Raw genomic sequence first — 12,537 nt, 5'->3', positions numbered from 1 at the left:
TAGAAGAAAATAGAACTTACAAATAATTAAATAAATTTATACATTAAAATTAAATGATAAATTTGTATTTAAAAAAATATTTATAATTAATTTTTTAGGGAGTTTTAGAATGATACCTTTGTAGGAGGATCCACTTTCTATCTCAGTTTTTTACATTGTGAGATTTATTTTTCGTTAGGGCTCATAAATTTTTTATTTTAAAAATTATCCAAATAAAAATTTTTTTTATTTTCCTAAAGAATTTTAAATTCTCACTAACTTTACATTACCCAAACATCCCATCACTGGTTCCCTTTTTCATTATAGACTTTAGTATTATTTTTTTTTTAAAAGTATTAACATGTAAAATCAAATACATTAGTTAAAGTGGATCATATTTTTGTTGTCTACATTATTATATTTTATAGGATAAAGTGGAAAATAGTTTTCGTAGAATAAACAGAAAGATAGTTCTTAGAATATTAATTCTACATATATATAGTTGGCTTTTCATCAGGATGTTTTGTTGAATTTTCCACTAAGACTTACTTCAAAAACTCATATTTAAAGATATATTCAAATTTTATATAAGTTTATTAAAATAGTAAAGTTCTTAAAAAGATAAAATAAACCAAAATTAAGTATAAACGTTAAATATATTTTTAAATTTTAACCTTTAAAAACATTTAAGAGCTAAGAAGGAAAAATTTATTGGAAATTTTATCTAAACGTTTGGATAGAAGAATTATGTATATGTATGAGAAGATTTGTACTCCTCGATAAAAAAAAAATTGATGGTAGTCAAGGAAAATGAAAATAGTGAAATAAAAGATGTACGGACGGGGAGTTTTGATTTTTTGTTGTTAAGTTCATCCGAAGTTAATCATATACCCTTTGAGAATTTACGATTTGTGTAATTCAACATGGGACAAAGTTTAAAAAAAAAAAAAAGTAAATTAAAAAAAAAGTCATCTTTACTCATTTTTGTAGTTTAGTCACCAAATTACGTTTCTGAAATCAAATCGTTCATTTTTTAGCCGTTTGTTGTAGAGCTAAATTAGGAACATTCACTGGAAAGAAAAAAAAAAAAATTTTTTTTCATCATTCAACCACACACCTAAATTTTCACATGTATGCCAAAAAAAAAAAAAATAAAGTATAGATAATTAAAAATATGAGTTAAGATTAATTCACATGTCTTTTAAATAATAATTCTAAATTTGAATTCCTCATTTTGTATTATTTATAAATGATTAATAAATTTGTTATTTAGGATAAAAGAAGAATACAAAATTTATAAAAAGTATTACTAATTATCATAAAATAAATATGGATCTGCAATTTTTTTTTCTTTATAAAAGACAGGACACATTCATTAAAAAAAAAAAAAAAAAAAAAAGGGAGACAGGACATGAGTAGGAGAAATTATTTTGCATTGGGCTTTCTATTTTTTTCAGAAAATGTGGACAATTGTAGAATTATCGTAAAGCATTTTGTATAAAGTTTTTTTTTTTTTTTTTTTTTTTTTTTTTTTTTTTTTTGGGGAAAAAAAGGAAAGTGATCAATTAAAGTGACCTCACGGGAAGCACATGAGCTAAGCCGCATGCTATTTCCATCACCATCTACTTCCTAGCAAACAAAGTCATGGTGTCTCACAAGTCACAAGGAGTTGGCAGAGCCGGAAAAGCTGTCTAAAAAACTCCCAACTCTGGCGGCCTTCTTGCCGGAGACAGAAAAAAACCCACTTCCCAAATCTCTTCCTTTTTCTTTCCCAAATCTTACCCAACCTTCAATTTCTCTCTCAAGTCAAAAACCCCAAAAAGGTTCTTTCAATCTTCTCCCTCTCCTCTCTTCCCCAAATCTCTTATTTCAGCTTTTGCTACTGCATATCTTAGATTTTTCTTATCTGGGCATCCTTCAGATTTCATTAAAAAAGAAATTTTTGGAGCATAATAATTTTGACCCATCATAATAGTAGGATGAGAACAGCGACGAAGGGTAATCAAGAAGAGGAAGAGTACGATGAGGATGATTTTGGTTCGAAGAAAGAAGGACCTTCTTCCAATAACAACAACCCCAACAGCAAAGGTATCTCCTTTATAACCACTACCCTTTGCTTTTCTATATGTTGATTTATATGTAAGTATAGATCCGAGTGTAAGAGATCGTCTTTTTCGAGGTGTTGTAATTGGGACACTGTACTGTTTGCAAGCTGTGCACAGTGCAATTTCATTTTGGAATGATATATATATATATATATATATTTTTTTTTTTCAAATTATGGTATTCTTTGTTTTCTTGAATTCTGGTTTACTACTAATAGGCACTTTGTTTTTGTGTCTGTCTGTATGTGTGCACTTTACACTTTTAACTCTTGAAATTTGGAATTTACTTGGACAAATATACTCTTTGCAGTTTACTGCAAAGACCATTTGCTTATTTTTTTTTTTTCTCTTTTCTTTTTGGATGATTATCAGTAAATGGGTAACATTTAGACCTTTTTAGATTTTGGGTTTTCATTTTTTTGCTTTCATCGATCTTGTAAAGTGGAGTTGGGTAGGTTTTTTGCATTTTTCTGATTATGGGGTTTCTTTATATTGGGGTTCTGACTATGGAATCAGATGGCAAGAACAATGATAAAGCTAGTGCAATACGATCAAAACATTCAGTCACAGAGCAGCGCAGAAGGAGCAAGATCAATGAGAGGTATGCTTGACCAGGGTCTGCCGTTGTTTGAATTGATTCATTTTGTAAGTTACGAAGTTGTTAGACTAACTGCCTTTGCATTTTTGGAAAAACCTTGTGGAAACGCATGCATACAAACATCTAGTAGTAATGCGTTTCACCTTTAGAATTCTTGGTAAATTGTGATTGGAGTGGAAAATGAGTTATAATCCAACCCGCTCTATTTTCATTTGCATGGATTCTGATCGTTTTCATTGATTTTTGTTTATGAAAGTCAAGAACTTTTAACTTGCTTTAGGCATTTTACTAACTTTTTATTCTTAAGGTGGTTGGCCTATAGCATGGTAATTTTTATATATAGAGATAATTGTGAAGTACCATTGAAGAGTTTTTAGCTAGCATTAGATTTGTAAAGAGGTAATATTTATTTAGTATTTTTGGTTTGATATATAACGGAAATAGAAGATTTATGAGTTGACGATTATGTTGTGATTTGCTATTTCCTTGCTAACTTGCTGAAGTTTTAAGCTCTAAAAGAAGAAAATTTGGTAGCATTTTTATGCATCTTGTAACATATGAAAGCCCCTTATTGACTTTTATTGGAAAGTGTTAACCTTTCCTTAGTTGTGAGAAAATGTTTTTTTGAAATTTTAGGAAATGTTGAAGTAATCTCCATTTTTTTCTTGTGCTGATATTTTCTTTACCTTTCTTTGGGTGATGGGTGATATACTTTCAGCATCACTACCTTTGACTTATGCCATAGGCTTTTTGTTTTTTACCCCTCATGTATAGAAGTTGTTTGCCTTGACTTGTACATTATCAAGGAAGAAATCATCAATTGAATAATTTAGTTCAATTCACGTAGCTCCCAATGTAATTAATATGTTGGTATTTTAGGTAATCGTTTCAACAAAATTAAAATCTATGCTTGAATTTTCTTATTTAAAAGTATACTGAAAAGTAACTCTCTTCATTTTGTAATTATTATGGTGATGATTCATATTGGTTATTTGACAGCGCTTTTGATGTTGTTACAAATGTATTTTTGATAAGCAACATAGATTAATGATTATGTTTTATTCTGCATCAAATGGCATTCTTTTTAAAGATTTTGCTTGTAAATCATTTTGCTGTTGAACAAACCAATTTCTTGAATAATATAATCTCCAATAATTGAAGTATTAGTTGGTGAGGCTTGCATGGTTGCTCCACGTAAAATGACTTAATGTACTATTTTGGACTCTTGGTAACACTTGATTATTACATGTCGAATTGGTGAAATTGTTGATATTTGTGGGCATTACTGGTCACTTTACAATGTAAGGGTATATTTTAAAGAGTTGAAGTTGCTCAAATATGTAATTGATCCTATATTTTAGGTCTTATGGATAATATTGTCAATAGAGCTTGAAGAAGCTTGGTGTTTTTCTTTCAGATTCCAGATACTGAGAGATCTCATACCTCATAGTGATCAGAAGAGAGATACAGCATCATTCCTAGTAGAGGTATGTCATTATTTTGTGTAAATGTATTTGTAAAAACAAGTTCATGCTTGATGCTGCAATGTCACAACTCATAGGATTATCTGTGTTCCTGTACAGGTTATCGAGTATGTCCAGGTTTTACAGGAAAAGGTACAAAAGTATGAAGGTTCATACCAGGGATGGAGTCCAGAGCCGACAAAGTTAATGCCTTGGGTAAAATTTTTTGATTCTTGGCATTAAACATTGTTTTAAAACTAAAGAGTTTTGGAACTCAAAACTCAAGAGTTTATTGCAAACAATTTCATTTTTTAATGCTCCTGAACAAAACAGAGAAACAGTCACTGGCGTGTACAAAGTTATATTGGTAGTCCTCAAGGCATAAAGAATGGTTCTGGTCCAGGGTCCAATTTTCCCGGAAAATTTGATGAGAATAGCATCTCGATCAACCCAACAATGCTTCCAAGCACACAAAATCCAGTAGAATCTGACCCTAGTAGAGATGTACCTTGCAAAGCTATGGATCGTCATCCTGAGATTGCCAACAAGGGAATTCCTCTTCCCATGCCTCTTCAAGCCAGCATGTCTGCTCCAATGAGGAGTGATGGTGTGCTTGCACATTCTCTTCAAGGACCAGTTTCTGATGCACAATCAACGCAGTGCCCCTGCACAAGTGATACAATAAACCAACAAGAGGAGCTGATGATTGAAGGGGGAACAATTAGCATCTCAAGTGCTTACTCTCAAGGGTGGGTGTTTTACAAACTCATAGAGTTTCTGGTTTCTCTGTACAATTTTAAGTTACTGGTTATGAAATATTTTTTACTCTAATTCAATGGGTCTTCCTATCATTGGTGGTGAATGCATTTGTTATATTTCGTTAAATATTGAGTTGATGCACTTACTATTTCATTCCTATACTTGTATCTTTTAGCTTATAATCTTTCTGTCATGCTTGTAAGGATATATTTAAGGGATGATTGCTTGATTAGATATGAACTTCTCTTATGCTTGTGGTATTATATATTTTTCTCACTTACTGTGCTACTTTGAGAAACCTGAGTTATGGCATATTTTCATTAGCACGTTATTCTCATCGACCTTTTCTAGGTAATATACTATGTTATAAGCTGGTAACATGTGCAGAAATTGTTTTTGAACAGGTTATTGAACAATCTAGCTCAAGCACTGCAGAGTGCTGGTGTGGATCTGTCACAGGCCAGCATCTCAGTGCAGATTGATCTTGGGAAGCGTGCAAACAGAGGAGTGTCCTCCAGAATGCCCATTTCTAAGGTATTAGCTTTCCTGATGCTGGTTGGTTGGTTAGTATGTATTTACATTCTTATTATGAACTTTCGTCTGATTTTTCTTTTTGCTGCCTCTTCCTTCATTATTTTCCTTTCCAATCTCCATACGTGAGCAAGTGTTTCATTTTTTCTCGTTAGCAAATTAGCAGACTTCTTTCGAGCTCTTTTATTGTAGAATGCTAGAAATTGGCTATGAGTAATCTCGACATTTTAACATTGTTTTCCAGGAATATGAGAATCCAACTTCTAGTAATCAAACGATGGCACATCATAAGGATACAGGCAATGGGGAGGATTCAGATCAAGCTCAAAAACGGCTCAAGACATGAGAGACTAGTATGACATTACCTTAGTCATTTTCGTGTAGATTTTTACGCTCTACTTTCTTCTGTTTTGGAATATTCTGGCATCATCTCCTAGTTATTGTACATGCTGTGCTTGATTTTCTCTTTTCTCTTTCATGGAGCTCATGTCAAGAACCATTTCCCTCGATCTATAAAATTTTGTGTAGTTACTTTGTCAAGTTATCTTTAGGGGGTTGCCATTTCTGGTTTTCTGGTTGTACGCTACTGTATAATTCTTTTTAATGTATCAAATTGTGCCATTGAGGGGCCAATTTCCCTGGTAAGAAAGAAGTTATTTTCTTCAAGGCTAAAAGGCGTTAGTCCTAAGAGTGGGACAAATAATAAATATAGTTTTTCTGTCTATATGCATAAGTTTCTTCCTTTTCTTTCTTATCAGAAAAGATTACTTTTCAAATTACCACGCAGGTCTATCATTGGAGATTATACCATAACTAAAGTAATGCACTAAAACTTTGTACCTAAATAAAGTGGCAAAACCAATATATAAAATAAAGAAAAAATAAGAAAAAGAAAAAGAGTTTGTACCTTGGAAAATTGATTGTTTGTATCATATTCTAAAATCTTTAAAAGTCAATAAAATAGTACGCAAAAGAAGAGCACAAAAGTGAAATATGTAATCAAAAGTAATAACATTCACCCCAAAAAGAAAAAAAAAAAAAAAATTGTAATAAAAAGTAATAAAGTGTGGAAGCCCTTTTCTTTTGCCAATGATATAAAAATTGTTAACTTCTTTACAAACAGCTTATGTACATATATTTGGGTTTTTTTTTTTTTTTTTGGTTTTCCATAGAAAAAATGCTTATTTTTGAATGGAATAGTTTAAGTTTAAAATATGAATTAAACGTATTGTTGTATTATATAAATGAAAAAAACATGTATTTTGAAACAAAGTAAATATTTTTAATCATTTTCTTCTCTTTTATGACAACCTAAAAAAATTTGTATAAAAAAGTTTATTATTTTATTCTTTAATTATTTACGATTTTTTATTTTTTAATATATTAAACTATTATTATCTTATTAATAGTTATATTTTTATCGTTTATATTAAAAATAATTTATTTCTCTCAGTTTACATTTTTTTGGCTGAATTTTTATCAATATTTTTGAGTAAATTAAACGATTTATACATGTACATATCTTTTATATATTTTTATTGTTTCATATTTAACTAACCATAAAAAATAGTAGCATGAAAAATAAGAAAAATATAACTTTTAGAAAAAATTAGAACGTGCATGAATATAGTAAATTTATATATTTTATTAATTAATAAGCGCAAATGAAAATTTGCTTAATTATTAGATTTTGGTTCAATTAGTATCAATCGGAAATAGTGACATATATATATAGAATTTGTCTATGGTGCAGATGTTTACATATTTTTGTCATGTGGATTTTAATATTGATGAGGATTTTTGAAAAACCATTGATAATATCACATGAAAACAAATATTGATGATAGTTTTTTAAAAAATTGTCGTTAATATTATTAAAAAATTATCGTCAATATTAAAGTCCGCACTATAATATGGTTCAGACCATTCGTATCATAGAATTTTCTTTTATATATATATATATATATGATTTTACCATAAAAAATTGTTGTATGTGAAATAAACAATTTCCAGGCCTATATACTAGTAAATTGATAGGAGTTTATAGTAAAACCCTATATATATATATATATATATGTGTGTGTGTGTGAGTATATATATATGTATGTATGTATGTATATGTATCACATCCTAATAAAAAGTGACTCGTCTATCAACAGGAAATTAACCAAGATATCAAAAGAAAATTAAGCAGGATTTACATGTTTTGATGAAGAGGTACAAGAGCTATCTTTACAGAAACAGAAAAGAGGAATAGCGGTGGGGCTTTACCAACTTAGGACGAGCCACATTGTCTTGAGGCCCGCAGCCTCAATTTTTAAAAGCAATGATAGCTTCCACTATAATAATTTTATCAAAGATTAGTCTTCACTTCGGAAATGATTCATTGCATTAAGAAAAGAAAATATAACAAAATTTGGGAAACTAATTTAGGGTCCATTACTAGGATTTTAAAAATACTATAAAGTTTTTATTTTGGTTGTCACAGACTCACAAGAATTTATGTGGATATCCAGGTTTATTTATTTATTTTTGTTTGGGTTCATAGACCTTGTTTCTGATAGGCCACAACGGCACTTCCTTTCATATGATTGTTTTTTGTAATAGAAAAATACCAATCATAGCGGATGATTAACAACATTGCTAATTATCATCGCTTAAGGATTATAATGAAAAGGCTTAAAAAGCATTTTGGTACCCTATTTTCATAGTTTTAGGATTTTTTAATTGCGATTTAGGTCTTTAATTTATAATTTGTTGGTCTTATTTAATTTTTGATTAAGAAAGTTTAATAACAATTTTAAGTGTAGATTAAATAATTACTATTAAATTATATTATATTTCAAATTAATTTTAATGCCTTCTAATTCTAAAAATTTGCATCTATTTTTAAGAAAATGTTGCATTTTGATATCAACCATTTAACTCATATGAGATGATCATTAACGTTTTTATTCATTAAAATCAAATATGATTTAAATTGCAACAAATTGTAAAATTGTAATTTTAAAAGTTAAAAAGTTTAAATTACAAAATAGTAAAAAATTAAGTTTCAAAAATGCAATTATATCACTGGTCAGAGTTGTGTATAGATACATCATCATCAACATCATTTACCTTCTCTCTCTCTCTCTCTCTCTATATATATATATATATAAATATGCAGGTCTACTAGATGTTACCTTCTACATATATATATATATATAATATAAATATGCAGGTCTACTACTACTATGGACAAAGTAGACACCACACATATATTTATTGAACAATTAATAAGATTTAATTATTTTATACAAATTAATCTGACATGGTTAAGCCTTAACTGTGAAATATATTACCAGGCTCGTACCCATACAGTCAACACAAAGCAAATGTGTATCAAGGATCTATTAGGCTGCACATATCTTTCTATAAGTTTATATTTTTTCTTCTTATAGGTGAGGTTGGTCCACAACTTTGAGGTCAAAAATGCAATTTACGGTTACGACAATTTCCCTGGTGTTCAAGCGTGTGAGGGACGTATTATTATATTTGATTGATTGGTTTTAAATTATAATTATTAGTTTTTAAAATTTGATCTACGAATTTAGCAATTTTAATATATATTGGAAAGTCTATTAAACGACCATAGAAACGAAAAACAGGACCAATTGTTTTTTGGATATAATTTCATCCTTTGTTTGAAAGGATTGATCAGGCTGGAATTGTCCCACACTCTAGCTCTAAGTAGAGCTTATATGCAGCATGATGATGATGATGAGAAAACTTGGTTTATCATGATGAATATTTTACATTTATTTATTTATTATAAGAGTCCAAAAATGATCATAGCCAAGGCCAATAAGATGTTGAATCAAATAGATACTGAATTTAAAGTAGTACAATTGGGAAGCCAATTTTAATCCAGAGCCATTCTACTTTTGTGAGCGATAAATTCTAGTTCTTATGCCATCTCATTATCAAATAATTCATCAAATATCTCGCAAATTATTATCAAATGACTTATTTCAATTAATAAGGCATTTATATCTACATTTTTAAAAGTTATGGATATGATGTACTAAAATGAAGATAGAAGAATTATCCGAATTATAAAAAATTATTATTGTAAATGACAAAAAAAAAAATCTCCCACAATTGACCATTTTTATTCACCTCCAAGTTGCTTAAAGTTTTAAAGTTTTCAAAACTGCACAATCTTAATCTCATTTCTACCACACCATTTTTTTCTACATCTGCTGAAAATGAGCCGGATTCCCTTTTATTTCATTCTTCAAACTTCAAGAAAAACACTCCTTCGGACCTTTCCAAGTTTTCCTTCCAACATCCCAACACCTTGTCCCAAATGGATCGTACAAACTTACTCCTCTACAGAACTTACCAAATGACTCTTCAATTGATTGGTACTTTACTTATAGATCTCGACATGTTTGTGAAATGCCAAAGTTTAACAAAAAATAAATAATAAATAATAATGATATAAATTACAATGACAATAGACAATTAAAAAATTTACATCATTAAATTATAAAATTAAAATTAAAAAATAAAATTAAATAGCAAAAGAAAAAAATACAATTAAAAAAATTAAATTCAAAAAAATAAAAAGTACAATTAAAAGATTAAATTAAATTACACAAAGAAAAAAAAAAGCCCTGCTCTTTTTTCATTCAAAAGCATTCCTAATAAAAAACATTAATAATAATGATTAACAAACAATTACAATATACAATTAAACAAAATTACACAATTAGATTAAAAAAAGAAACAATTATATGATGAAATAAAATTATCACAGAAAAAATACAATTTAAAAATTAAATTAATTAAATTACAAAAATAAAAAAAATGCAACTTAAAAAATTAAGCTAAATTACAATATATATATATATATATACAGCGGAAACTAGTCTCCCGCTCTAATTTCCTACCCTTGCTGATTGCTCATTTTCTATATAATCCTCCTTCCGTTGCTCATCCCTCCTAATTTTCCATAAAATGTATTTTAGTGCCACGAGTGGGACAATGATATAGTTCTTATATCCATATGCATTATGTTCTTCTTCTTTCTTATTAAAAAAAAAAAAAAAAGGTTCTTCCTTTTCAAATTACCCAGCAGATCTATCATTGGAGATTATACTATAATTAAAGTGATGCACTAAAATTTTGTACCTAAATAAAGTGGCAAAGCCATTATATAAAATAAAGAAAAAAATAAGAGAAAAGAATAAGAATTTGTACCTTGAAAAAATTATTTGCTTGTATCATATTCAAAAATCTTTTTAGAAGTCCATAAAATAGTACCCAAAAGGAGAGAACAAAAGTCAAATATAAACAACAGAAATAAAGTGAAGACAATCTCTTTTCTTTTGCTAATCATGCAGAACTATTGCATCTGCTCAAAACTATCGCAACACAAACAGTAGCATATAAGTTAAGGAACGAAAATAACTATTTTTTTCATTTGTTGGACTATTGCCATTTATTGCTATTTGTAATAAATTTCAATGGGCAAATGCTAACCGTCCATAATGATATATATATATATATATATATATATCTATATTTTTATGTAGAAAAAATTTACCCAAAATTTGTTAGATCTGTCCAAGATTTTTCACCGGAACCTTAGATAAATCCTGATCCCAGAGAAATCCTATTGGATCTTCCAATGGAAAATCCGGCAGAATCTTCCCTAAGGATTTGACTTACCACAAGTTTGCAGGACTTCAAATAAATAACAGGGAACCAGTGCATAATTAAATAGATAATCGTCCAAATAGTATACAGAGCATTATCAAATACAATTGAATATAAAATTTAATACAATACAAGATAAAAAGAAATAATACAAGATAGGAAAGGAAAGGAAAATCCTCTTGGACTTTCAGCAACAAACCAAGACGTCGAGCTTGCTCCCGGACGATCAACGTCAACTAACCTGGGCCTAAGGGAATGGAATTTAAAAATGTGAGATGCTAATTATTTCAGTGAGTGACCCAATCTACTATACAATAATAAAAATAAAATGGTAAATAACTTAATTAATTGATTAATAAGAAATAAGTAAATAAATAATAGATAGTTAAAAAATAATATTTTCCCTCAAAACTCTCACAATTCACTCAGTTGGAAAAGTTTTCTTTTTAAAATATTTTCGCAAAACCTAATATTTTATACCCTAAAAATTCAGAAAATATTTAATTAATAATTTGCAAATAAAAGACAATAAATTAATAATCTAAAAATTTTAGTGAGAAATAATTATAAAAAATAAGACGAGCGACAAATATGAAATTGGAAATAAAGTATTGTAACCAATTAATACGAAAACACAATAAAATTTACATTAACAAAAATGATCCAAGAAATATTTAAATAAATAAAATAAAACCAAATAATTGACAATATAAGTCAATTTAGAATACCAAAGCAATTTAATTTATAAAACACTATTAAAAATATTTTAATTTAAATAAAATTCTAAAATATTGTAGAACTAAAATCATGTCGCGAAAACCATATTATACACCTACTATATGCCAGTGGCGTCAACGGTACCCAGCGTCCCAAGCACTGCCAGACAGAAGGTTAAAGAGAGAAACCAGCATATGGTCACATGGTGTCCCACCGTGCCGCTGTAAACAGTCGTCCCGGCCATGGAGGGGTAGCTTACCCTCATCCGATGGTAACCATCGGACAACCCCACATCCACCTGCGCGCTAGTCATATCCATGTATACAGAACACCAGTACGTGTATAGTGCATCTAAAAATCATAAAATCAATATATTTATTTTCAAATCTCAAAATCTCATAAATACCACCGAGTTTATTCCATCCAATTAAACTCGTAAATTTTCCATAATTCTTTTATAAATCATCGTCATAAATTCATCGCATAAATTCTATCAATTTCAATTCCATCAATTTAAATATACAAATTTTCCAATGGCATAAATATTTTTGAAACATAATAATTTAAATCAATATTTCTTTCTTTCTCAAACTTTCAAAAAACCAATTTGAATCAAATGTGTCATTTAAACCTCATAAAATCCACAACAATCAAAATTCTCATAAATAAATTCCACAATAAA

At 28.9% G+C, this 12,537-nt stretch overlaps 1 protein-coding gene across 2 annotated transcripts; it reads left to right on the top strand.

The window, feature by feature from the left end:
• The first annotated feature begins 1,562 nt into the window (after nucleotides 1-1,562).
• On the top strand, nucleotides 1,563-5,979 carry LOC107404531 (transcription factor BIM2). 2 transcript variants are annotated; one of them, XM_025068690.3, is made up of 8 exons: nucleotides 1,563-1,802; nucleotides 1,958-2,067; nucleotides 2,601-2,685; nucleotides 4,100-4,169; nucleotides 4,266-4,361; nucleotides 4,479-4,894; nucleotides 5,309-5,438; nucleotides 5,680-5,979. In XM_025068690.3, exons 2-8 carry the CDS (start codon nucleotides 1,959-1,961, stop codon nucleotides 5,779-5,781), a joined length of 1,008 nt encoding a protein of 335 aa, XP_024924458.2. In that variant the 5' UTR covers nucleotides 1,563-1,802; nucleotide 1,958; the 3' UTR covers nucleotides 5,782-5,979. The 2 variants fall into 2 exon arrangements, with proteins under 2 accessions (XP_024924458.2, XP_015866969.2); XM_016011483.4 differs by having other exon boundaries at nucleotides 1,955-2,067.
• The last annotated feature ends 6,558 nt before the right edge of the window (nucleotides 5,980-12,537 follow it).

This window comes from Ziziphus jujuba, chromosome 12 (genome assembly GCF_031755915.1).
Source record: "Ziziphus jujuba cultivar Dongzao chromosome 12, ASM3175591v1".
NCBI classification, from domain to species: domain Eukaryota; kingdom Viridiplantae; phylum Streptophyta; class Magnoliopsida; order Rosales; family Rhamnaceae; genus Ziziphus; species Ziziphus jujuba.
The sequence above is the reverse complement of the archived record's forward strand: the minus strand, read 5'-3'. Positions and strand labels throughout refer to the sequence as shown.

Bases quoted from the DNA above. Each gene is read 5' to 3' on its own strand.
- LOC107404531 (XM_025068690.3), top strand. From the start codon at position 1,959: ATGAGAACAGCGACGAAGGGTAATCAAGAAGAGGAAGAGTACGATGAG. The intron at 4,362-4,478 runs GTAAAATTTTTT...TGAACAAAACAG, and splicing joins CGACAAAGTTAATGCCTTGG to AGAAACAGTCACTGGCGTGT. The intron at 5,439-5,679 runs GTATTAGCTTTC...ATTGTTTTCCAG, and splicing joins CCAGAATGCCCATTTCTAAG to GAATATGAGAATCCAACTTC.